This window comes from Alnus glutinosa, chromosome 2, assembly GCF_958979055.1.
Source record: "Alnus glutinosa chromosome 2, dhAlnGlut1.1, whole genome shotgun sequence".
NCBI lineage: Eukaryota > Viridiplantae > Streptophyta > Magnoliopsida > Fagales > Betulaceae > Alnus > Alnus glutinosa.
In genome coordinates, this window is record NC_084887.1 from 1,250,500 (window position 1) to 1,276,081 (window position 25,582).

General features: G+C 36.8%; 4 protein-coding genes across 5 annotated transcripts; 3 read left to right on the top strand and 1 right to left on the bottom strand.

Moving 5' to 3' along the window:
* Nucleotides 1-4,464: 4,464 nt before the first annotated feature.
* LOC133860772 (uncharacterized) lies at nt 4,465-6,234 on the top strand. Its single transcript, XM_062296381.1, has one exon. It carries the CDS (start codon nt 4,630-4,632, stop codon nt 6,166-6,168), a length of 1,539 nt encoding a protein of 512 aa, XP_062152365.1. The 5' UTR covers nt 4,465-4,629; the 3' UTR covers nt 6,169-6,234.
* Nucleotides 6,235-9,723: 3,489 nt separating this feature from the next.
* LOC133861048 (probable serine/threonine-protein kinase WNK11) lies at nt 9,724-12,703 on the top strand. The gene is made up of 3 exons (XM_062296745.1): nt 9,724-9,818; nt 11,044-11,547; nt 12,044-12,703. Exons 2-3 carry the CDS (start codon nt 11,044-11,046, stop codon nt 12,428-12,430), a joined length of 891 nt encoding a protein of 296 aa, XP_062152729.1. The 5' UTR covers nt 9,724-9,818; the 3' UTR covers nt 12,431-12,703.
* Nucleotides 12,704-15,722: 3,019 nt separating this feature from the next.
* Nucleotides 15,723-18,962, top strand: LOC133861520 (BTB/POZ domain-containing protein At5g48130). The gene is made up of 4 exons (XM_062297305.1): nt 15,723-16,131; nt 16,229-16,298; nt 16,528-17,679; nt 18,130-18,962. The coding sequence occupies exons 1-4, from the start codon at nt 16,034-16,036 to the stop codon at nt 18,820-18,822; spliced, it is 2,013 nt and encodes a 670-aa protein (XP_062153289.1). The 5' UTR covers nt 15,723-16,033; the 3' UTR covers nt 18,823-18,962.
* A 239-nt stretch (nt 18,963-19,201) lies between these two features.
* Nucleotides 19,202-21,376, bottom strand: LOC133861279 (thymidine kinase a). 2 transcript variants are annotated; one of them, XM_062297030.1, is made up of 4 exons: nt 20,952-21,376; nt 20,452-20,596; nt 19,726-19,847; nt 19,202-19,616 (listed from the first exon to the last, which is right to left on the bottom strand). In XM_062297030.1, exons 1-4 carry the CDS (start codon nt 21,218-21,220, stop codon nt 19,346-19,348), a joined length of 807 nt encoding a protein of 268 aa, XP_062153014.1. In that variant the 5' UTR covers nt 21,221-21,376; the 3' UTR covers nt 19,202-19,345. The 2 variants fall into 2 exon arrangements, with proteins under 2 accessions (XP_062153014.1, XP_062153013.1); XM_062297029.1 differs by having other exon boundaries at nt 19,202-19,619; nt 20,952-21,373.
* Nucleotides 21,377-25,582: the final 4,206 nt, after the last annotated feature.

The following is a 25,582-nucleotide window of genomic DNA, read 5'->3' on the forward strand; positions in this document are numbered from 1 at the left end:
CAAACTCTATTGATTTGACTCTTAATTTGAGCATTGGATCTATAACTCTCTCTGGGGGCAGCAAGGACTTGCAGCGCATCAGTAAGATAGGGTTCAATTTTCCCGAGGGTTCAATTTTCCTGAGGGTCAAAAAATCCCAAGGATAAAAAATCCGAGCCAAGGATAAATTCGACCGAGGCTCCAATCCGACCGAGGCTCCAATTTTCCCGAGGATAAAAATCCGAATCGAAGATAAATTTAGAGCTGTGGAAACATTCCGAGCCAAGGGAGCAATCCGATCGAGGCTCAATGCACAACTTCATCAGAATATTGAGATAAGTTCACTCTCTACATTTTCATTTATGCTAGCCTACTCATAAATTTTTAGACAGTCAAATATATCTCATGCATTGATCGATGAAGTTTAAAATGAACTTTTCAACGCAACATATAAAAATGACTACACATCAAGTCTAAAAATTGGGGGGTACCAACAAACTTTTCCTCTGGTAGTACAAAACAAATATCCTAAACTTTCATACTTATAAAAATCAGCTAAGGATAAAAGTTGGGGGGTACCAACCCGGTGAAATAGAAAACTGAAACAAAAGACTATATCAAGTCGCATGATTGAATCTTAGTGCAATTTTGCATACTTTGCAATAATAAATTGTTAATTGATAGATTCTACTACATATATGCATACGTATGTGCCTTTTAGACACAAGCGAGGCTAATATTTCATACCAGAGGTCTCAATCTAGCGAGATCGGAAAATTCTGAAAAAATACCCATGCTTTGTCAAGCTTCTCCTACGCAGGTCTTCCTTGGCTACAGAAGTCAAGAGCTCATCAAGAGGGTCCGCCGAGAGAATTTTGATGGCAACCAACTAAAGAATATTCTTTGGAAGACAGGTGGCTTCGAGAAGACCCTGTGTTGCATACTAAAATGCAAAACGCCATCGCAACAAATTTATATGACTCGAATCACGTTGAGGGGATTCGAGCTGAGACTTGAATCACGTTGAAGGGATTCAGGTCGAAGAAATTTATATGACTCGAATCACGTTGAGGGGATTCGAGCTGAGACTTGAATCATGTTAAGGAGATTCAGGTCGAAGAAATTTATATGACTTGAATCACGTTGAGGGGATTCGAGCTGAGACTTGAATCACGTTGAAAAGATTCAGGTCGGAGAAATTTATATGACTCGAATTATGTTGAGGGGATTCGAGTCGAGACTTGAATCACGTTGAGGGGACTCAGGTCGAAGAAATTTATATGACTCGAATCACGTTGAGGGGATTCGAGCACTACAGCCTCATCCTGCCTTGAGATTACTCAGCACGATTTGAGCACAAAAAGGCCTCGGTACAAGTTGAGTTGCCATAAGCCTCGGGCCACAATAAGCCCCGAGCTGTTGTAAGCCTCAGACCACTAAAGCCTCGACACCAGTCCGAGCATCCAAAGCCTCAGCCAAGGCTCCAAACATTATCAAACGCCGACAACCACAGTTGTTTGGAAATCAGCCTATCGACTCAGGTATGCAAACTGATCATTATTCGGTACATATATACATCTGTTCTAACAGATTTCAGGGATCCTGCTTCGACAAAAGTCATGGCAGAAAACCATACGGGGAGACAACCCCTACAAAAAAATCATACGAGAAGAAATTTTGCTCCAAAAATAAACCAAGCCATACATGAGGAAGTGGAGAAGCTACTGCAATCCGGTTTCATTCGAGAGGTTGACTATCCTGAATGGCTAGCCAATATTGTGTTGGTAAAGAAGTCGAGTGGAGACAACCCCTACAAAAGAAACACATAGCAGTACCCTACATAATCTGCATGCCAGAAATCTGAGGTCCGATCCCAAGATCTGAGGCCATGAAAATCCGAGTCAAGGGCGAAAAATCCGAGGCCGAGGCAAAAAGTCTTCGAGACGAAAAATTCTTCCAAAACTAAAAGAGTTTTTGAGACGAAAATTTTCCGAGCCTAAGAAATTTTCCAAATCTGAACAAAATTCTGAGGCAAAAACAGGAAATTTTCCAAGACGGTAATAAAATTCCGAGACAGAAATATCCCGAGGTCGAGATAGCCCGAGTATCCCGAATAGAAGATTGTCGTATTGACGCAGCTAGGAGATATTTCGATTTGTCAACGGCCAATGAAAGGCTCCAATTGCGAACAACTTCAAGCATTCAAAATTACTATCACATGCAAAGTGAAATCTTCTATACTTGGTCTCCATTGAGATTTCAATTACTAAAGTCACAAGCACAAGGGGGTAAAAGCTATGCCGCTTGCTAGGCACTCCAACAACCATGCTTTCCACAAGTGACTAACGATCAACATTGAATTCTCACTGTCAACAGATACAAATAGCCCCATATGTAAGTACAAAAGAAGATTCCCAATGCCCGACTAGTTGGACAAATCAGCCAATGCGAATCGGGGGGTATCTGTTGGGGAAATTATTATCCCCTAGGCAAATGGGCCTATGCCCGAACCAAGGCCCAGTTGATCTTGCTGGCCCAACTTGACCCGCTCAGTCATTAGGGCTTAACAGAGTCCTATAACACCTTGAAGGCTATATTTGAAACACATGGGATAAATACATTATCCAATGAGTTGTAAGTGTCCCACTCTCTTACTCTCCCACTCAACCTCTATCTCATCCCACTAAAGGTCCCACTCAGCCATGACATGAAGGTGGAACAATGCGGTTGATAGTATGTGCCAATAAATAGGCTGCTACCTCAGGTACAAAATACACTCTGATTATATACTAAAAATATACAAAAACTCTCGACTCTGAATACTCTCCAAAATGACCCACTGACTTAGGCATCGAAGAGGGGACGTTGGGAGACCCCCCCTCTAACTCATTGTTTGTTCTTCCTTGCAGATTAAGAAGAAAAACAGCGAATCAAAGATCCACACGTCACCATACATAAAATTGTTCTAACAATAATATTAAGCAACGAAAACATATGATTTTTCAATCATTCTATCAACATTAATCATTACAATCAAAACATCTACAAAGAATCATCACATTAACTAAAATTGTACTATACATCATCGTTATAAAGGCACTAAGTCTGTAACGTTACCTAAATGTACTAATTACATAAGCAGCCTAAAAAATCCTGTAATGAGTCATCAAACATAAATCAAATCATTATTACGCCAAGCGGCCGCACCTATTTCAAGATCTTTCTCGAATCCAACATCTAAAGATATGCCAATTTTAAAACACCACATGTTTTACATATGAAAAAGATATAAGCGTAAGTCCACTACTTAGTAAGTAATAATACACATGGTATACATATTATCATGTAATGAACTCAGCTATTTAGTAAAAGTTTGTAAATCACGAGCAATAATATGAATGAAGTCCTCCGTTGAATAAAAAAAAATGCTATGGTAACGCATTATAAATATAGTACATCATATATTAAATAAGCATGTCATATGCTAAACATTTATGTTTACTCATGATATTAACCTCTTATTAGTAGGGTTGATGTTGTTTCGAACAATACGGATGGCCCTGAATATTACCGCGTGCGTGCCGTCATCATTAGTGGCTCAACCGGATTTAAACTCTGGGTGATTCACTCTACTAACGATGCTGTAGTTGTAACCCTCATCCGTATATATATAGTGTGTCGGTCATCTGTAAAACCATTGGATTTAAGGTCATACAAAAAAATAAATCTCTTTAACTATACGGTTAGTTTGTATAATAGTAGCCCATGACCATTATCCTGTTACACTTTGCACCATGACATACGATACAATTATTCACATTCTTTTATATGTATGCATTTACAAAACTCATGTATTTCACTATTTTTTTTATTTATCAATCATTTTTCACAAAATAGGAGTTCACATCATTCTAAAATATATTTCATGTGAATTGTAAGCATATACTTTTGCTATGTAAAATACACATGTCATGAAAGAATTGAAATAACCTTGCTCGTATGTTTTCCTCCAATAATTCTCTTGACAGTCTACAACATTCAAATGGTTAAACGATCTAACATTAGTCCCTAATCTTAAGTTAAAAAGGTCATAAATCATGTATCGTTCGAAATAGGCATATTGACTTAGCATCGAATGTTCAAGCTTGAGAGTGATTGATCGCTATTGATTGTTCGGCATAATTCTCTTTGGACAGAGAATTATAGGGAATTTGAATTGGAATGTGAACCTTTGATTATCTCCTCCCACCATTTATTTTTGTTGCCAAAAAGAAAAAATTATTCTCATTTCAAACCGTGAAAAAAATTAATTATTTTCTGAAACATATTCTAACAAGCTTTTGATGAACGGGTTAAGAAATCGGATACTCGGGTAATCGGGTTTGGCCACTTATAAAAAAAAAAACAAAAAAAAAAGAATTTACAAGTGGCCTTCAGCTTTAGGACAACAACTATAATTCCTAAAACTACAAGGACATAACTGCAACGTACACAAAACTTCATCTTTAGCACGAAAACTCTTCGTTCCCCTTCGTCGAAATCAGTTCCCAAAAAATCAACGACAGCCCTAATTCCCTTTCTATTTGGCTCTCAGAAACCCCAAATTTCAATACCTCTTCATCAATCAAACCCTAACCCTAATTCTTCAATATGCTTCTCTCTCCTGGTCACTCTCCTCGTCACCTCTCATCCCCTTCACCATCTACAATTTCCGATAATACCCTCCAAGGCAATCGAAATCCCGATTCAAGCACCACCAGAAACCCTAGGAGCCAACACCCCAAGGTCCTCGACGAGGACAGCTATGTGGCGGCGATCGAGAAGATCATCGAGCGGGACTTCTTCCCAGATATCGCGAAGCTCCGGGACCGGCTCGACTGGCTCGAGGCGATCAAGACCGGTGACCCGGTCCAAATCCGAGACGCCCAGTTGAAGATCATGGAGCGCCGTGGCGGAAAGGTAAATAATCCCAACCCCGATGGCAAAACTCACACACCCGGTTCCACTTTCGCACGAAGTTTAACTCCTTTCGATGAATTCGATGCTAAAACGCCTAAAACCGCGATGAATTTGAGCGTTTCCGGTGGGGAATTATCCGGTGGTGGCGAGTGTAGGGATGTAAACGGTGAGGTGGACGTGTCGTTGACGTTAGACGAGTTCTTTAGGCGGTATACGAGCGAGGACAATTATAGTTTTTCGAAGATTGTAGAGAAAGTGAATAGGAAGAGGAAAGAGAGATATGAGTATTTGTTAGAAGGTGAAAAGGAAGAAGATATTAAGGCAATTGAGGGTGGTGTGAAGAGGGAGAGAATTAGTACTGATGGGTATGGTACTTCGGACCAACCGGTGAGTACATTGGAAGGGTGGAAGTATGCAGCGAAGAATTTGTTGATGTATCATCCATCGGATAGAGGTGAGGCGCCATTGACGGAGGAGGAAATGGCAGTTAGATTAAAGGGTCTAACAAAGGAAATCAGTCGTGCCAATACAAGGTTTCATGGTAAAATGATGGATTCTAGGCCAAAAGATGACGGGAAGGTTGAGGTGCTTTATACACCGGTAGCAGGGGGGTCTCCGATGCCAGTGTTTGATAGGGATGGAGATAAGTTGAAGAAGTATGATTTGGATGATTTGAGGAGGACCCCAAATCCATTTTATGTGGAGTCAGTGAAGAAAACAGAGAATGGGTATAGTTTTGTTAGGACTCCCTCGCCTGCACCTGGGGTTGATGAGTCGCCATTTATTACGTGGGGTGAAATTGAAGGGACCCCATTGAGGTTGGAGCCTGAGGACACGCCAATTGATATCGGGGGTAGTGGGGAGGGGCCTCATTATAAGGTTCCACGAGCGCCTGTTAGGGATGAGAAGGCTCACTCGCTGTCAAGGGTGGCTGCACGCAAGCTGAGGGAGAGGTCAAAGATGTTTCAGAAGCCTCCACTGCCGTCCCCTGTTAGAGGAGGAAGTGCTAGTCCAAGTGTGCGGACACTTTCTCCTGCTGCCCAGAAATTTGTAAGGAATGCAATTGCAAAGACTTCCTCTACTGTTGATGAAACTCTCCGGGCCAGTTACCGAGGTGCAAGCCCTGGTTTGGCCACTCCTAAAAGTGGAAGGAGCATTTCAAGGTTTGGTATAGATGGGAGTATGGGTTCCAGGTCACCTTCTGTAAGAGAGGGTTCTAATCCTCCTTAGTTATTTTTATTTGTTCTGTGTAATATTTTGATACTTTCAAGCAATAAAATGCTGTTTATGACTGTAGCTTAATTGCTTCATTTTTTTATTTTTATTTTTTGGGATTGTTCCTACTTGAATGTTTTCTTCTATGTTCATTAAGTTGTTGAATATAATGAATGGAACCAAAATACAATGGATTGCAAATGTCCCACTTGCTTTATCTTGCAAGGCTTAATACAAAGACCATGAGCATTTTTTTTCCTCCAGTTGCTTTGTTGTATGGAAATTTGGAAGGGTTTCCTCCCCACCTCTTAAATCTTCTGTTTGTTTTGTAGATATTTGTGGGAGGAACTAAATAGGGAGCTCAAGGAAATGATCTGTTCCTGAATCGAATGAGTTTGCCAATCCCTGTTATGTAACCCCCATCCTTAGTTCTCCTGTGCCCCAGCTGAGCCTTGTTGCTTAACACTTAGCAGGGCTTGTGGGTCTTTGGCTTGACATTGGATGGCATGCTACCAGATTTACTGGTCATCCTTGTTCATTTTAGGGCACAGGCTTAGCAGTGGTTGTGGATCTTTGGGTTGACATTGGATGCCTTGCTACCAGACTTCCTGGTCATCCTTGTTCATTTTAGGGCTCAGCCTTGTTGCTTAGCAGCGCTTGTGAATCTTTGGCTTGACATTGGATGCCATGCTACCAGACTTACTGGTCATCCATGTTCATTTTGCCGGGGCGAAGAATTAATAAATCTCTTTCTGTTGCTTCTTGGTGCCTTCAGACTTGCCCTGCATTCCTGCCTTCAGCTTCAGGCGGGATGCTGTGGTAGCTGCTGGCTGCTCTTTGCTGAATGCCTTGCTTTCCCTACAGCTTGTGGAGATAACTACTAGTAAGATTCATGACTGGAGAACACCTTGGCAATACGGCTTTTCTGTTATTACTAATCCTTCTCTTCTTTCTAGGCCTGGACTAGTACTTCCTTATCTCTGCTGCAATGCAAGCTGCAAACAGGTGTCTGCACCCACCTGAGTGGACGGATTTCACTGCCATAGAATTCAACTTTAGTGCCATATTATGGAGCAGTAGGCTGGATAATGGAGTCTAGAGTCTGTTTGGGTTTATGATCTCTCCAATTGTGCCACAGTTTTCTTTTTATTACTGAATCTTGAGATGAAAATTTTAGTTTAGCCTGGAGTACATCTGTAATGAGCAGAGCATCTTGGTAATGTTGGAAACATATGCTGCCAGGTATATGAGCTTGTCTGCTCAGTATTTTATATGCATAGTTGTCTCTTCCATTTTATCATCTTTTCTGCTTGTCTTAATTCAATGAAAGTTCAACTTATTGCCTCAGATAGGCTTGGATGTTCAATGGAATATAGAACTCTCCCTTAATTTTTTATGCTGGACCTTTTGTTCGACCCGTTTAAGGGCTCTCTTGTATACTTCCCGTGTATAAGGGTTGCGCCCCTTAGCGCTTTTCAATAAATTGCAATTACTTATCAAAATAAAAAAAAAAAAAAAAAATTATGCTGGACCCAGAATTTTCACCCAGAACCCTAGACAGTACATCTGAATTGTTATGTGCAATTTTTCCCTTTGAAAGCTGATCCAGGGCAAATCCCTTTTTTAACACAGAGGCAGAAACAACTTACTTCTTCTAATGGTCCAGCATTAATGGCAAGTCTCGGTCCCCTCACCTGCTGCCATGAATAAGATGGTTTTAAAAGGCCATCCTGAGATTCAGTGTTCTGATTCTGACACGGGTATTACATGAACTTTTTGTTGAATGATCATTGTACTCAACCATCCTCAGCTACCTGCACCCTCGGACTTGATGGGCAGCCATTGGACGACTTCTTGTTCTCACATTTTCGAGAAACCAGAGAAAAAGAAATGAGCCTTTGATAATATCACAGGCTTCATATGCAATGGATGACATCTTTTGTGTGTCTGCTTGTACCGCAACCAAAAAGACATCCCATATCTCAGATTTAGGCCTTAAAGTTGAGTTCTAGTTGCTTTCTAACCATATCAAAGGAATAAAGTTTTCCTCCAAATTCGGTTAGATTAGAGAATTTTCTCTAATGTATTCAAAATGTATGTGATCAGTTTGATGTATTGCCTTCAACCCAATTTGGAGAAATTTTTTGTTCACATATCAAATAATGATACATCTTCCCTTTTTTTTTTACCTCTCTAGGAAGATAACATCAAATAATAGTTTTGTTTGATGAATCTAGTGGAGGATTTTGTTTCATTTCTTCATGATTAATGGTTATTATATATCAAAACTATTGGATCTTAGCCATTGACACAGATTAGTGAAGCACCATTCCAAGGTTGAATCATGGGTTGAAATTGAATCCTTGTTGCTCGTCAAGTTCCTTCTTCTTCTTTTCTTTTTCTTTTTTTTTTTTTTTTTTTTTTTTTTTTTTTTCGCGCTATAAGAAATTACTTAAAATATATTTCCTAGTTATAGGAATATAAAAAAAAAAATTTTTTTAAAAAAAGACAGAAATTAATAGGCTTGGATTTCACTTTTGAGTGTCAATGAAATGGAAACGGGGAACTCATACTTTAGACCAAGCAAACAAAAAAGAAAATTTTAAACTTAAAAACACATCCTTAACGTATACTATTATTATATAATTTTTTTTCAAATTAAATAATTTAGATTTTATTATATTACCATTTATCATTATTAATTTAACCTTAACCACATCAATGTTTATACATTTTAAAGACAAATTCTTCTTCTAATAGATTAAATTAACATACGCCTTTAGTGAATAATGTTAAATACAACACCATCATTCCATTAGGTTGATGTTATAGTGCCCATAAGTCCTTGAATTTTTTTTTAGAATGGTTGATAGGCACTACCACATCAGTCCAATAAAATAATAATGTAGTATTATGTGTCTTTAGAATATCTAATATTACATATTACATTTTCATTTCACTAGGTCAATGTTGCAATGACCATCAATCAATATTTTTTATTTTTTTAACAGTGGCTGATCCAATGGCTAATGAGCGCTATCACATCAGTTCAATGAGATGGAGATTAGATGAATATATAGTATGTAACATTACTCTTAGAACATGTCATTATTACATACATTTTTTAAAATGCGGGTAAGAATTACAAATCTCAATTAAAAATGCATATAAAAATTTAAAATGTCACATGCTTTGTATTACCCAAAGTTTATAAATAAATGTAATTTCATATTACAATATTTACAATGCAACTTGTATTTTCATATTACAATTTATAAATATATTTAGTTCAAAAATTGAATTAAGCTCATTAAAAGGTTTTAAAAAAATACAACATGGCCATATAAATTAAGCCCATAGTTAGAAAGAAAAGAAAAGAAAAAGAAAAACCAAAAAACCCTAAAAAAAAATGGGTCAGAAAAGAGTTCAAATTGTAAAGCGTGTCACGAGCTATTAGTACCAAAAAAAAAAAAAAGAAACTTTGTATTAATTTATTTAATTTAAAAATAATCATCCCAGTAGGCGACATGTATAAATACTGCCGCCCCTGTCCGTTTTTTCCACCTCCCGCTTCTGTGTTTTGTTTCTTCACGAGCTCTCTCTCTCTCTCTCTCTCTCTCTCAAGCGTTTCACAGACTCTCCAGCTTCGCGATCTCAAGGTCAAGGTACTCCGTCTCTCTCTCTCTGTCTCTCTGTCTCTCTCTCTGCTTACACCTCTACGTGTTGACGTCCGTCCTTACGTGACATGAATGCGTACAGATGTACGTATATCTGAACCTACATTTGAATTCTGGAAACCCTAGCTTTGTTGCGCTTCTTTATTTTTGCATTTTCAATCCGATCATGCATTTCTCTAGCTTTTTGTACGATCGGAGCTGCAATCTGAGCCGTCGTTCTCGATCTTGAAGTTTCGGTATCGTTGATCGTATTTCACATGTTTATTTATGCCTGCTTGTGGATGTGGATTTTTGTCAACTAATAAAGATTACAAGAATTTGAATTTACCTGGTTCCGCAAAATTAATTATGCATTTTTTTTTAATATTCAATTAATAAAATTTTTATTTTACTGTTTCCAATTATATATCGATTATTTGGAGTTTGAAACCATGCGTTCAGATTGATTGGAGTATCAAAGTGGAATTTTGTTACTTTTTTGCCATTATCTGGTGTTATCATTAGAATTTAGGATTTTGATTCTTTGTGTTCTGGTTTGGCTGCAATCTAAGCCGTTGTTCTCGATCTTGAAGTTTTGATATCGTTGTTTGTGCATAATTTGCTGCTTGTGGATGTGTTTTGGATTTTAAGAAAGATTACAAGAATTTGAATTTACCTGTTTCCGCAAAATTAATTATGCATTTTTTAATGTCCAATTTATAAAAGTTTTAATAATTAAAACAGTCCTATTTATCATTTTTATTTTATTTTACTGTTTTTTTTATTATATATTGATTATTTGGAGTTTGAAACTATGCATTCATATTGATTGGAGCTTTGTTAGCGAAGTGGAATTTTGTTACTTTTTTCCCATTGTCTGGTGTTATCATTAGAATTTAGGATTATGATTCTTTGTGTTCTGGTTTGGCTTCACAAATACGATTGGGAATTTTATAGTCTAAACTCTGGGTCTGTGATTACCATGTTTCTTTTTTATTTTAAAAAATCAATCAGTATTTGGTAAATTGTTATGAATGGATATTCACATAATTGAATAGTTTGCATTTCGTGTTTTGGATCAATAGTTGTGAATCTCTCACGTTTTCAAAGGATTAGAAGTTTAATGGTTGGAATGAAATTGGTTGTGTTAGCACTTGAAATTTTAGACTTCGAATTTATGGAAAGGCAATGTTTTTCCTTGTTCTAACCCAGTTCTATTTATTAATCTTTGAAGATGCCTGCTGAGAGTGCGACTGCGTCTGACCGTGAGGCTGAACCGTTTGTTGAGGTTGATCCTACTGGACGATTTGGTAGGTACAATGATCTGCTTGGCTGCGGTGCTGTGAAGAAGGTTTACAGGGCTTTTGATCAGGAGGAAGGTATAGAGGTGGCCTGGAATCAGGTTAGGTTGAGGAATTTCAGCGAGGATCCGGTACTCATCAATCGGCTTCACTCGGAGGTTAAGCTGTTGCGGACATTGAAGAACAAATATATCATTGTCTGTTACAGTGTTTGGAAGGATGATGAGCGTAACATGTTGAATTTTATTACTGAGGTGTGCACATCTGGAAACCTGAGGGATTACAGGAAGAAGCATCGCCATGTTTCCATTAAGGCCTTGAAGAAGTGGTCAAAGCAGGTGCTTGAGGGATTGGAGTATCTGCATACCCATGATCCATGCATTATTCACAGAGATCTCAATTGCAGTAACATCTTCATCAACGGAAACGTTGGCCAGGTAATAAGTCATTTCCAATCTAAAGAAATTGGTTTTCGTTTTTTCATTTAATGAGGATAAATTGATTTATCTAGATTCTTGCGTTTTTCATTTTCAATCAATTCAAATTTCATAGATTATTGAGGTTGTTCTTCTGTTGTTTGGAGTGTAATTGAATATATGTAGCACTAGAAGGTAAGTTATTTACAGCCAAAATCTCTGCTGTGGTAGTGTCTTTCAACCATTTGATTGCCAAATAGCTTATAAACACTAGGTGATTGGTTGGATATGCCTGCTGAGCGGGTGAAGATTACTTCAGGATCTGATTTTCCTGGGTTGATACAGTCTTACAGAGCCTTGCATACTTTGGCCCAGGAGTTCAACAGCAGTTCCTCAATTTAAGTGCCAAAAAGAATTATCCAATGGGGTTTCATATTATTCTCAGTTGATCTATGGTATTTTCTGTTGGACATTTTATTGATTTGTGACCCTGAAGCCTTATGACTTCTCCATATAGGTGAAAATCGGTGACCTGGGGTTGGCAGCAATAGTAGGAAAGAGCCATGCAGCACATTCAATTATAGGGACACCAGAGTACATGGCACCAGAGCTGTATGAGGAAGACTACACTGAGATGGTTGACATATACTCCTTTGGAATGTGCTTGCTTGAGATGGTGACAATGGAGATCCCATACAGCGAATGTGACAGTATTGCCAAGATATACAAGAAGGTGACAACTGGAGTAATGCCCCAAGCTTTGAACAAGGTGATGGATCCAGAAGTTAAGGCATTCATTGAAAAGTGCATAGCCCAGCCAAGGGCAAGACCTTCAGCATCTGATCTTCTCATGGACCCCTTCTTTTCTGAAGTCAACGATGAAGAGACTGGGCTGACTGTTTGATGGCTTTTTGAGTGAACTACATGCTTAGAGGTAGCCATTAACTTTAGTTTTTTCTTCTCTGACCAATCTACTGATTGATGACTTTCATATGAAGATTATGCCTACAACTATCCATAACTCTCTCTCTCTCTCTCTTCTTGACATGCCTCAGAAACCTATTATGTACATAAATAGTAGAATGAAGTAAAAATGACAGTACTGTCTAGTCCAAGTTCATTTGTCAATCCGTGTAATTGGATTCTTTTGTTAATCAATTTGACTGCTAGATAATAATATCTCCAATTGGTTTTTATTAAGTACTACCATACTCTTGCCCTCTTTGGCATTTCTCTTTGAGAAGGATCTTTCTGCAAGTCGCTCTATCCCTTTGGCAGGTGATGCATACATTTGTCGTAGTTAGAATTCTGGCTTGGATGCTATTGAATGCTGTTTTGTGATGTTATTCAGGATCCCCGTGATCCAAGCTTTTAGATGCTCTTGTATATTTGACTAGCCAAAAAAGAATTCTTGCTTGGAATCTGCCCAATCTTGCTAGTGTAGACCTCCTTAAGTAGCTCAAAGCCAACCATTCTCTTTCGCTTTAATCCCCATTTCTAAATTGAACTGAAGATGTCTATGCATCAAAGTTGAGATTCAGAGCTCTTTCTATCATTCTATGTTCTTCCCATCAAGGGCGTAACCAAGTGGGCCAGGGGGGTTTTGAATTTTTTCATATATATATATGTGTGTGTGAGTAATACTATTTAGTAAACTGTTATATGACTGTCATATAACTGGGATGACGTGGCAGGGAAAATCAGTCATTGGTTTTTTTTTTTTTTTTTTTAACAAGTGCTGATCCAAAGATGATTTTCACTGCTACGTCATTAAGCTGTATGGCAGTTAGGATTCTCATTTATGTTTTGACCTCCTTGATGAGAAGTTTTGGTTCTACTCCTGCATCCCCTTCACCGCAAACCTACCTTGGGCCAGGTCGTTTTTGTTTGAGCCACTGGAACTGTAGTATGAGCAAAACATACCAATCTGCTATTTGCAATGTCATTTAGCACCAATCTTGTGTGCCCTCTTGCATAGTTACATTTAATGGGATGGTAAACCAATATCCTCCTCATTTTAAGTGAAATAGGAAAGATAAATTTTATAGTCCAAATTAGATTTTACTACAGATCTAATACCGTATATGTTTACTATACGGTGAATACATTGTTACGTTATTTAAAATTTTAAATGAAATACCATCATATATATTGTTAGACGCAGCAAGATAAAATCTTTGACACCGAAAAGAAGTATTGAGAGCAACTTTGGGAAGGTCATAGTGCAGCTAGTTGGAGCCTAAGTCACAGAGAAAGCAACCTAAAAACAGCTATCGGAATTCTCAAATCACTGAATGCTTGACTTTATAGATTAAACAAGGTGTATTGCTTGATTGAGATCAAAGCATAATTAACTGCTGAGGTTTTAGATTAAAGTAGGTGTATTGCTTGATTTAGATCAAAGCATTAATCCCTTCCAGGTTAATTGAGGAATAAAATAAACATTGCAACTTTGAAGGAAATGTGTGGTGATTCTAATATCTGAGAGATCTGGCAACAACACATGGCAGTAGAATTTTATATACAATATAAACCCCCACCAAACAATTCATACCTATATGCATGGATGTGTGCATATGTAACTATATACGTAAAGGACAGTTTTTTTTTAAATAAATAAATAATTTGGGTTAGAGTAATTTTTTTTATTCAGTCTATTAAATTGACATGTGTTCTCACGTGTATTTTTAACAGAGCATGTGATTCTCGCATGTATTTTGGACACATGTCAGTTTAATAGATTAAGTTGGAGGAATTTTCTCTAACTCAGTTTGGAAGAAAACTTTGTCCATGTATAAGTACATTAATTAGTCATGGACAAAGTTTTACGCCAAATGAATTTTCTCAAATACAGCGTATCTATTAAACTGATGTGTTCAAAATGCATATGATTCTCACATATTTTTAAAAAATCCGTGAAAATCATATGCATTATTAAAAATATAAGTGTATATATATATATATATATATATATATAAAGGAAAAAAAAGAAGCGATTATCGGGATTGAGAGTTGTTGGTTGAAAGCAAGGAAAAGCCGTAGTTTCAAAGAGCCCGAAATTCAGAAGCCGTGCCGTCTTGGTTGTTAAAAAGCCATGCGGTACAAAGCTTCACCCGCACTTCATCTTCAGTTCTCCACGTAACACGTTTGTCATATTTTATTCATTTTTCAATAATTTTCTCTTTCATTCTTTCTTCTTTGCTATTTCCGAATACACCCTTTTCATTTTTCCATGAGATCTCCACAATCTCCGTGACTATTCGGTCTATTCCATAACAGCAACCATTATAATATGAGAAGAAAAAGTTAGAAATCACACTTTTTATTCAATTTTGTTTGTTGACGTGTTTTTGCCAATCAATTCTAAGATTATTCTTTGCTAAAAAAAAAAAAAAAAAAAAAAAAAAAAAAAAAAATCCAAAACCATAAAACTTGGTATCTACAATATAAGAGGATATCATTGATAATAATTGAACCGGAGCCTTTCCGAATTGTGGCTCCACCGCTGCAGCTGATTTTTGGTGTTTTGTTGTATTTATGTTGTGTTCCTAGTGTTTTTCCGCAATTTTTTTTTTTTGTCTTTCTGCTGATTTTGTGTTCTTTGGTTTACCGTCTTCCACCTCTTATATGGTCAAATCTATTAGTAGAGACTTTTATCACCAGAGTGTGTTCCTCTTCAATGGTTTTCGTTCGGTTTTTGACAGTACTTTCCTTGCAATTACATAACGGTGGTTGTTGTCTTTACCGCTTGGAACTCCTAACCGAGCCCTTTTTTCTTGTTTACCACTTTGTGTGGCCCTTAAAGAGGCTCGGATCCGTTTTGAATCCATTGCCTACTGTTTGTTCTCATGTCTGTATTACCTTTTCCGTTTGGGTCTTGATGTTAGGGACTAGGAAGCCCACTCCGTTTTGTTTGTGTTTTTCAATGTAACCTTTATCTCAAATAAAAAAAATAAAAAAAGATAAAACGGTCGGTCAAGAGTAAACATAACCCATTTAACTAAGGGACGCCAAATGAAGTTCATTGCAAGATCATACTGACCAATCAGACAGTCGAGAGATCCTACGGCTCACATGAATCGCGCATGACCTTTTGTGCATACAAGCTTGTTGTGCAAGGCACATATTTTCCTGGCCGAGGCCAAGTATAGAGTAGCACAAGAATTCAACTTTTCCCGCCACTCGAGGACGTTTTTGAAGCCTTAAAACTTGGAAATCGAGTTTCACTCGTGTGCATTTGACTTTGACTCCGAAAGAAAATGCACGAATGTGTATAAAGACAAGCAGATTCAAGCCACCTCTTTTATTTTATTGTCACTGGTTTTCTGAATTCTAGAAGCTCCAGTAGTACTCTTTACCTCGATTCTCGAGATGGGTTTCTAGCATTTATGGCCATTGGGAGAGAGAAAAGATTCAGAAGAATGTGTTCATGCTTGTGGTGAAATCAACTGTGAGAGCTTTCTCAAGTTTTACTTTCAGTTTGAAAGCACTTATATGAGCTCTGCTAATGGAAGTTCTGAGCTCGAAAGATAGTTCATCAGTGGCCTCAAGCCCTTTCTCTTCACCTAACATTGGGGTCCTGCTCAAGATTAAGATTATTTCATGGTAAGATTATTGGCTAAATGATTGTTATTTGTGGTATGTCTTAGCATGCCTTGCAAATGTTCTGAATTCCTGATGTTTGGGTGGTTCTTTGTCTCAGGAGCCAAGAGACCGGCTTGCCTGTTTCGGTTCGCGTTCGAGTTGGTGATAGAATATTCAACCTGCACAAGGTATGAGAAATGTTAAATCTAAATTCAATATACCAGTGTCTGTCATTTCATAGTATCTTTTACAGTTTTTTAACTATGCCCCATATCTAATTCACCCCAAGTCCTGCTTCTGCAGAATTTTGAACAAGATTACATATATATATGCATGAAATGTAAAGAAAGGACTTAATTTTGAAGCACCAAATCTTGAGTAGCTTACCTTTAAGTTCTCTTCTTGGTTATTTTGCAGAACCCACTGTCTTCAAAGAGTGGATACTTCAAAAAAAGATTAGATGACTCAACTGATCTGGAGCTACCACAAGGTTTTCCTGGAGGACCAGATACCTTTGAGATGATTGCCTTATTTGTCTATGGCTCCTCCACATTAGTTGACCCTTTTAATGTAGCAGCACTTCGATGCGCAGCAGAGTTTCTTGAGATGACAGAAGATTACTGCTCCAGTAACCTCTGCGAGCGGTTCGATCTCTACCTGAACCAAGTGGTTCTGCAAAGTTGGGATGACACCCTAATTGTACTCCAGAAGTGCCGAACATTGCTTCCCTGGTCTGAGGAGTTGCTGATAGTGAGCCGCTGCATCGAGTCTCTTGCCTTCATGGCTTGCATGGAGATCCTTGACCCGGAGAGGAGACGGGACCGACCAGTGGTCACACTGGAGGCATTGGCTAGCCAAGCTTGGAACTGTGAAACAGTGAAGGAGATAGTGAGCCAGGACCTCTGGATCAAGGATCTAATTGCTTTACCATTTGTATTCTTCAAAAGAATAATAGGATCCCTGAGAAGACAAGGTATGAAAGAAAAATATGTGAGCCCCATCGTTGTTTTCTATGCAAACAAATGGGTAGTCTCCAAGAAGACACGCCAATTTTGGGAGAACTCAGCTGAGAAAATTGGGGATGATGACACAAATAGCAAAGTTGCAGCAATCCTTCAAGGTATACTTGACCTGCTGCCCATCGGAGGGAAAGCTGGTAGACTGATTCCTGTCGGATTTTACTTTGCATTGCTTTCTAGATCCCTTGGAGTTGGTTTGAGAAGTGATCATAAGGTCAAGTTGCAAGATCAGATTGCGTCTATGTTGCAATTTGCTCAAGTGGAAGATTTTATCCTCCCGCAAATGGGAACTGATTCGATTTCTTCCAGCATCGAGTTGGCTACGATGGAGAGCATAATTTCAACATATGTTTCATCTAACTTGGACACAAACCATACTCCTTCGGCAAGAAACTCGGCCGTTGCAGAATTATGGGATGTATATCTCTCCCATGTAGTGCCTGATCCAGACATGAGGCCTGAAAGATTCATGGAACTCATTGAAAGAGTTCCAAACTCTTGCAGACAAAGCCATGATCAACTCTACAGAGCAATGAACACCTTCCTACAGGTAAGCTTTCACAACTCCAGCATTTTCCAAAGATGCAACCTGATCAGGTTGGATCAATTTGAAATCAAACGCATGTCAAATAAAGCTTGGTGGTGTATGCTTAGATGAGTATCCTGCAGCCACTGACTGATACATTCGAGAATTGACCTGAAACTTTTAGATTGCAATATTAAAAGGAAAAAAAAATATTATTAAGTCTTAATAACTCATAAGATGTATAAATACTTACAAAGAAAAAAAAAAAAAAAACATGTATGAATACAAGACAAAGATTGAGTAAAGCTTGATTCTTAGTTAGGTTATAAACTCAGCCAACCTATCCTTAATCAATCTCTTCCCATACTGCCAAAAAAACATTGGTCAGTGAGCAACAGTCCTTTCTCATTTTGGACTGATCCAAGCTTATGCCTTACTCTAATCTACTCTGACCTATACATTTCTATTCTTCAGGCACACTCAAGTATATCACAAGAAGAGAAGGGGGCAGTATGCAAGTATCTCAACTGTCAAAAACTATCACAAGAGGCATGTATTGAGGCTGTTCAAAATGAGTTGATGCCACTACGTTTGATTGTCCAGGCACTTTTTGTTCAGCAACTTAGCACACACCAAGCTTTCAGAGAATGCTCAGACTCATTTAGATATGCACATTGTGGAGAGTTCTCTGGAAGCCTCTCAAGCTCTAGGTATCCAAACTCCAAAAGCCAGAATCTAGGAGAGAGTCCATACACAGATGGAGCACATCCAGGCAGAAGACCCTTGAGCTTTTTGTTACAAAAAGACATTAGTCCTGAGTTCTCAAGAAATGAATATGAGTCGACAAGCTTGAGAATTCAGAATCTTGAACAAGAGCTCATGTCCTTGAAAAAGAGCCTTCAATTGCAGAACATTCCAAAGACAACAGAACCAATTTCAACCAAAAAACAGAGCATGTTGAAACCATATGGTATGGAAAGTAGATCTCTAACCAAAAAGAGGAAACCTCTAGGACAAGTGACAGGTTGCATTGGTTCAGTGAATTTTGCTTCACAAAGAAAGTATGCCAGTCAAATACTGAAGATCTTCCACTGGATGACCTTGTTTGGAAGTAGAAAACAGAAGGGAAAGTCGGGTGCTCATGGCCTACAGTCGAAGCCAATGTAGCAGAATAACTTTTTTACATAAGATGTACAAAAATCAAAACTGGTAATGCAAAACCAGATTATGAAGGGCCAAATAATTGCTACTTTCTGGATCTATTTTGGTAAAAGGAAAAAAGATGTACATTTACACACAACTAGAGATTTCACATGAGAATACATAAAGAAATTCAGGCAACCAAGAACATATATATATATATCCACACAGCGGTTCACATAATGTGGGGGCAGTGACCATGCAAATAATGAATAATCTTGACAAAAGGGAGAACGTGAATTTTTTTTTTTTTGCATAGCTTAATAACACACATCCACCAATAAATGGATTTCTTGAAAGAAACTTCATTCTATATACATAATAAGTTCTTTTTTTTAACAAAAAAAAAAAAAAAAAAATTCAAAGAAACACTAAATGAAAATGTCCAAACTGACCGTATTATGTAGATTACAGACAACTAATGGAAAAACAATACCAGCCCAATCAAATGTAGTTATACTAGTAGGTTGTAAACAAGCCATGTATGTTACTAAACAACTGAAGTTGCCTCAAGATAGCAATCACTATTAACTTTACAAGATTCCAGAACACTCCTTGCAGCTTCCATGACAACTTGTCCATTAACATAGTGCTGGCGGCAGACAGGCATGTAGACATCAGCCCCACCAATCAGTTCTGTCTGTGTCTCTTTTGTCTTCCTCAAAGTGAAGAAAGCCTTTTTGCCACAGAGCTCACAACGAGCTGTCAACTTGGTTACAGAATCAGCAAGAGATATTACATCAAGTACTGAGCCAAAGCTCCTTCTGCCAATAAGAGTTGCGCACACATCAAATGGGAAGCAATGATATCTTCCAAACAATGATGCAATAAATAATCACATAGGAAAAATAAAATAGTTTTGAAGACCACCTCAAGTAATCACCATCTAGGCCAGCAACAATTACAATTTTTCCATCATGATCAGCAGCCTTGCTGCAAAAATCATAGAGATCCTCAAAAAATTGGGCTTCATCAATTCCAATTACATCCACCTGTCAAGAGAATCAGAATGTTATGCATATCAGATTAGTAGCAACTACAAATTAAGATGATGAAATGCCACCATTACTTCAACTATGTCCTCCCCATAGAGTGCATCCATATGCTAATTATATAATTCCTCCTACGTGTAAACAAAACAAGATATCGTCGACAAGATGCATGGTACCATTCCTTAAACTAAAAGTTTCATCCCTCTGCCTGCCTACTCAGCATCTAAGATCTGATGAAATTGACCGACAGCTCACAAAAATATATATTAGCCCTGTGATTTATTTTTGCCATTTAAGTTAATTTTCTTGCATGGGGATTATAGATAAATTGTTCTGTCCCAATATTGTGATCCCTTCAGTGCTTTCAGCTTCCAATGAGAATGGACATCTAAAAAAACTTGACCATTCATCACACCAATCACTCATCTCTAATGCCACTACCAATCTTAATCATCTAAATGTACTCATTTTAGATTGAGCATCAAACTATAACTTCATATATCAATACACTTGCCAACCACCAATATCTGAAGCAAATTCATTCAAATCACCTAATAATAAAGAATTAAAACTAATTTTTAATACAAGTTCATTCTAATAATACCTTTTTATAAGCATCATCCCCGTATTTCTGTCTAAACGACAACAGATCTGGCAACGCCCAGCACGGGACTTTCACCCCATCATGCGTCACAATCGAATCTTTCGCATATCTCGAATCCTTGCTTGATTTAATCATTGCCACATTCCTACGCATCACAGATAATCCCATAACATTTAAAAAATAATAAATAAACTGAAAACAACATAATATACAAGAATACACAAAATTCACTTCTCAAAAGCTTCAAAATTTACTTTTTAATTTACAAGTCCGTGTTACAAAATTCACATTTTATATATATTTAGCTTAAATAGGTAGACATGAACCCAAACAATTCAGCCAAAAATCACATCCTAATTATACAAAATTTTTCCAATTTATTACAAAATCCCATTATTATGCGAAGGCCAAGTATTCTACTCAAAGATCAGAACAAGTGAGTTAAACGGTTAAACCCATTATTTGACCATAACCACAAAAACCAAAATGGCCCAATTTACCTTCCATTGTTGCCCTCAGACTTGATCCGGCGGAGAAGAGCAGTGGTTTTGCCGGCGAACATGGGCCCCACGATAACGTGTACCTCGCCGGAGGCCCGACCGGGACCATCACTGCTGCGGCTCATGGAAATTGAGGATTTGAAGGAGGCCATGGAAGAAGTGGTCAGAGAGACGAAATTAGGGTTTTTGAGAAATGGGAATCGCGGGAATTTGGAGGGATTGAAAGAACGGTTAGTGGGTTGGGGGAGATGGGTATGGAGGAAGCTCATAATTGAAATAAATAGGCGGGTTTGCAAAGTTTGAATTTTGATTTTAGGGCTTGTGAGTGTTTGAATGCTAATTTTGGAGGGAATTGGGAATTGGTGCTTTTTTGGTGGGGTTTGGATTTTGGAGGGAAAATTGGGGGAGCGTGGGGATTTGATGGTGAAGTGAAGTTGTGGAGAAAATGTCGAAAGGTGAATTACTATTTGTTTTTATTTTTATTTTCGGTTGTCAATTACAAATGCATTAACAAACCATTTAAAACATAAAATAATTTTTAAAATACAATTTTTTGTATAATTTTTTCTTCTCTCCTTATTGTAGAAATAATTTAATTAAACATATACTTAACTTTTGCAAAAATAAGAATTAATTTATTATTTAAAAATTAAATATTTTTTAATTAATTAAGATGATCGTGTGGTTGTCTAAGAGCATTCCTAGTAGCCTCACCAAAATAATTTTTTAGTTATTTTGGTGAGCCAATTTGATGAAAATCCTGAAAAACCACTCCCAGCAACCTCACCATTTTAACCAAAAAAATTTGATGACTGAAATTACTAACCAAATTAGATGATGCATTTTCACTCAACAACCCACTCACCAAATTTTGTTTCACCTTCCTCTCTCACATGATTAGCACACTTTTTTCCTTTTTTCTCTCATTTTCTTCTCCCATCTCCCATCTCTCACATGATAATGTCCTTATTTCATGGATATGAATGATTTTTTGTAAAAAGATTATATAGAGAAAAAAATAAATAAATATGAAAAAATTATTATTTAAATGGAATAGTGACTATTGACTAGTTAAAATGGTGAGGCTGCTGGGGGAATTTTAATAAAGTGGCTCACCAGAATAGAAAAAAAGTGATTATTTTGGTGAGTAAAATTTGGCAAGGCTACTAGGAATGCTCTAAGGATCTGTATGGGTTTGCGATTTTAAAAAGTGTGATTTAAAAATAGTGATTTGAAAAAATAATTTTTAAAAACGCAGTTAAGCGTTTGACAAAATCACAGTTTGACTTTTAAAATTACAAGTTAGCTTTTAAAATTCGGCGTTTTCAAAAAAGTACCACATCGACTACAATTTGAAAAAACATTTTTCTGCGTTTTCAAATCGTAAATTTTTAAAAACACAATTCTTAAACGATTCTTTTTTTGCGATTTAGCTTAAAATTGCACTTTTTTGTGTATGAAATCGCAATCTCAAATGCGTCCTAAGTTGAAGATGGGTGGTTGTACATTTACACTGCCCGACCCTTCTTTTTTTTTTAAAAAAAATAATAATTATTATTATTTTTTATTTTTTATTTTGAAACCATGCTAGCCCACGTTAAATGTCATAATGAGGGAAGGCCTAAAAGTCAAAGGAACACATCAAGCCCTCACAAGTCAAAAAAAGGCCATGGATTGGAACAACTGCAACCCCACTGAACCACAGTTAACAACAAGCACATGAGGGATCAATGTTGGCCCCATCAAAGGGGCGCTGAACGGCTATGATCCTATCATATGATGCAAACGAAGGCTCACGGCCTAATCAAAGTATAATTGTTCTGTAAGTAATCTGTTATCAAAATCTGTAAATTAGGCTCACAAAATGCTGTAAATTGGCAAGCATATGGTCACGTACTCCTAGACAAATTATATTAGAGAATTGGTCAGCATATGGTCATTTATCTCATATCAATTTATATTGAGCAATTAGCCAGCACTTAGCTATGTACCCAGACTAGAGTGGGCAACTAGTCTTTTCACACTCATTTTATCACACTACGCACACACATCGACCGATATGGCATGAGTTGAATGATCACTTTAAAAAACAAAAACTTTTTACCTTCATTAAGCTTATGTCACTTCATCGATGTGCGTAGTGTGTGATAAAAGTAGTGTGAAGTGCATCGGTATTTATTGGCTAATATATGATTATGTACCTGGAGCACCCCTATTTGGGAAGCCGATCAGAACGGTACAGGCATCCAGAACAAGGCCATGAACTCTATGTCAGATTATTAAGACAAGGGAAACCATTGATCCCTTAGTGATAAGAGAAATTTGATGACCCAATATGAGCATCCAAAATTCACAATGTAATTACAACCGCTGTGCTAAGTTAGCAATTATGTTCACTAGCTCATAATTCGTGCTAAGTGCCGGATTCTTCATTAATTTTATAATTTAAACACATCTGCATCATACTTTTTATTATAGGTTAAAAAAATGCGCATAAAATTATATGATATGATGTTTTTAATAATAATTTTTTTTAAAAAAAAAAAAAATCTCACAAGTTAATGCGGCTATAATGACACTTAATGCTATAATTCTAAAAAGTCATTATTTTGGCCTCATGAAGTTTTACATCCATGATCTTTTCGTTAAAGCATAATAAATTTATTAAAATCATGACAAAACCGGTTCAACCTTTAAAATTCACCTTTTTTTTTGCTTAAAAGACCGGTTCAATATTTAAAAATTATAAATTTATACAACGTATCATAATTCTATGCTAATTCTAAATTGAAATTCGACTTTTATATATATAGATATAGATGTGATTATTCCGCACTAGAGACGGATGACATCAAGGGAACAAGGCATCATAGCTGGTCCCAATACTAGTCGGGTCGATTAAAGCCCAGGAGGCCCAGCATCGCCTCCCCACTTCACACAGACTATTGCCCAATGCTGGAATGTGATGCCACTTGGCCCATTTTGCACCGTCGTTAAGCAGGAGGATTACCCACCGGCCACCTATATGAGGCGACACTGTTCCAACAAAAAGATCATCATCTTCACCGTCGTTAATGCAGACAGATGCATTGCAATACCATCAAACGCTTCTCATCATTTTACACCCTATATATATATATTCTTGTTTGTCTCTTCATTCTCACAGCTACACGTGCCTCCACTAGTTTTGTTGCAAGCTTTGGTGTCCGAGTAGCCGTTAATCCGTGAAATTGGCATAACTGTTTTGGGCTTGACTCTCCTTCCTATTAAAGAACTCGAGCCCAAGAAAAAAAAGAAAAAAAAAAAGGGCATTAACATTTAACACAGGCTTTACGAGTCCGTTTGGGTTTATAATTTCAAAAAGTGTGATTTTAAATCACGATTTTAAAATGTGTAATTTGAAAAAAATAATTTTTAAAAACGTAGTTAAGCGTTTGGTAAAATCGCAGTTTAGCATTTAAAATCGTAAATTAGCCTTTAAAATTCTGCATTTTCAAAAAAGCACCATCTCACCTGCGATTTGAAAAAACAGATTTTTTGCGTTTTCAAATCGCAATTTTTAAAAACACAGGTTCCAAACGATTTATATTCTGCGATTTGGTTTAAAATCGCACTTATTGTTTATGAAATCGCAATCTCAAACGCGCCATACATCTGTCTGAGATTCTAAAAATAAGCATATTTACTATATATAACATTTCTCAAATGTGGACCTTCCAAAAAGCACATTTAAAAACAGTTTTTATCTTTATATCACATTATAATACTTTATAAAAAAAATTTAAAAATGAAAAACAAAAAAAATTACATTCTAGCCCCCCAAACTACAAGCCATTTTGGAAGTAACTCCCGAACTACCAACCCTTAGACTCTAATCCCAAACTACCAAAAAGTTTCAAAAATATCCCTTTTGTCGAAATATGCCTTTAATATCCATGCCACGTGTCATTTTTCAATTAAAAATTAAAAATTAAAAATAAATATTAAAAAAAACTAAAAAGGAAAATTTTAAAAAAAATATGGGGTGGCCGGCCACTCCCATTGTTTTTTCAAAAAATTAATTTTTAGTTAATTTTTATTATTTGTAATTGAAAAATGACACTTGACAGAGGTATTATAGGCATATTTCGATAAAACTAATCCTTTTGAAACTTTTTGATAGTTTGGGGGCTATTTTCAAAATGGCCGATAGTTTGGGGTGCGTAAATGTAATTTTTCCAAAAAAAAAAAAATCACAAAACACATTAACAAACATTTTTTTTTTCCATGCAATTATAACATATGTGTTATGAGTATTAGGAATTTATAATGAAGAAACATCATAATAATAATTATTATTTTTAATTAATTTTTTTAGATTTTGTTAGCTTAAAATATGTTTTTTTTTTTTTTTTTACTTTATTGTATTTTACTAAGTTATATATGTTGCGGTTGTAAAATTCAAATCACTTGTTTTAAAAAAAATATTATTACAGTACTAAATTTTTTACATAAAGCTACTCTATATATATATATATATATATATATATATATATATATATTAGCACACAATTATAAATCAAATTTCTATAACTATTTGTAATTCTCATAAAATTCATAACTTCAAGATAATCCAACTTAGGTGACTCATT

Bases quoted from the DNA above. Each gene is read 5' to 3' on its own strand.
- LOC133861048 (XM_062296745.1), top strand. From the start codon at position 11,044: ATGCCTGCTGAGAGTGCGACTGCGTCTGACCGTGAGGCTGAACCGTTT. The intron at 11,548-12,043 runs GTAATAAGTCAT...TTCTCCATATAG, and splicing joins TCAACGGAAACGTTGGCCAG to GTGAAAATCGGTGACCTGGG.
- LOC133861279 (XM_062297029.1), bottom strand. From the start codon at position 21,220: ATGAGCTTCCTCCATACCCATCTCCCCCAACCCACTAACCGTTCTTTC. The intron at 20,597-20,951 runs GTAAATTGGGCC...TGTGATGCGTAG, and splicing joins TCTGAGGGCAACAATGGAAG to GAATGTGGCAATGATTAAAT. The intron at 19,620-19,725 runs GTGGTCTTCAAA...TCTTATTGGCAG, and splicing joins CTAGATGGTGATTACTTGAG to AAGGAGCTTTGGCTCAGTAC.
- LOC133861520 (XM_062297305.1), top strand. From the start codon at position 16,034: ATGGAAGTTCTGAGCTCGAAAGATAGTTCATCAGTGGCCTCAAGCCCT. The intron at 16,132-16,228 runs GTAAGATTATTG...TCTTTGTCTCAG, and splicing joins AAGATTAAGATTATTTCATG to GAGCCAAGAGACCGGCTTGC. The intron at 16,299-16,527 runs GTATGAGAAATG...GTTATTTTGCAG, and splicing joins GAATATTCAACCTGCACAAG to AACCCACTGTCTTCAAAGAG.
- LOC133860772 (XM_062296381.1), top strand. From the start codon at position 4,630: ATGCTTCTCTCTCCTGGTCACTCTCCTCGTCACCTCTCATCCCCTTCA.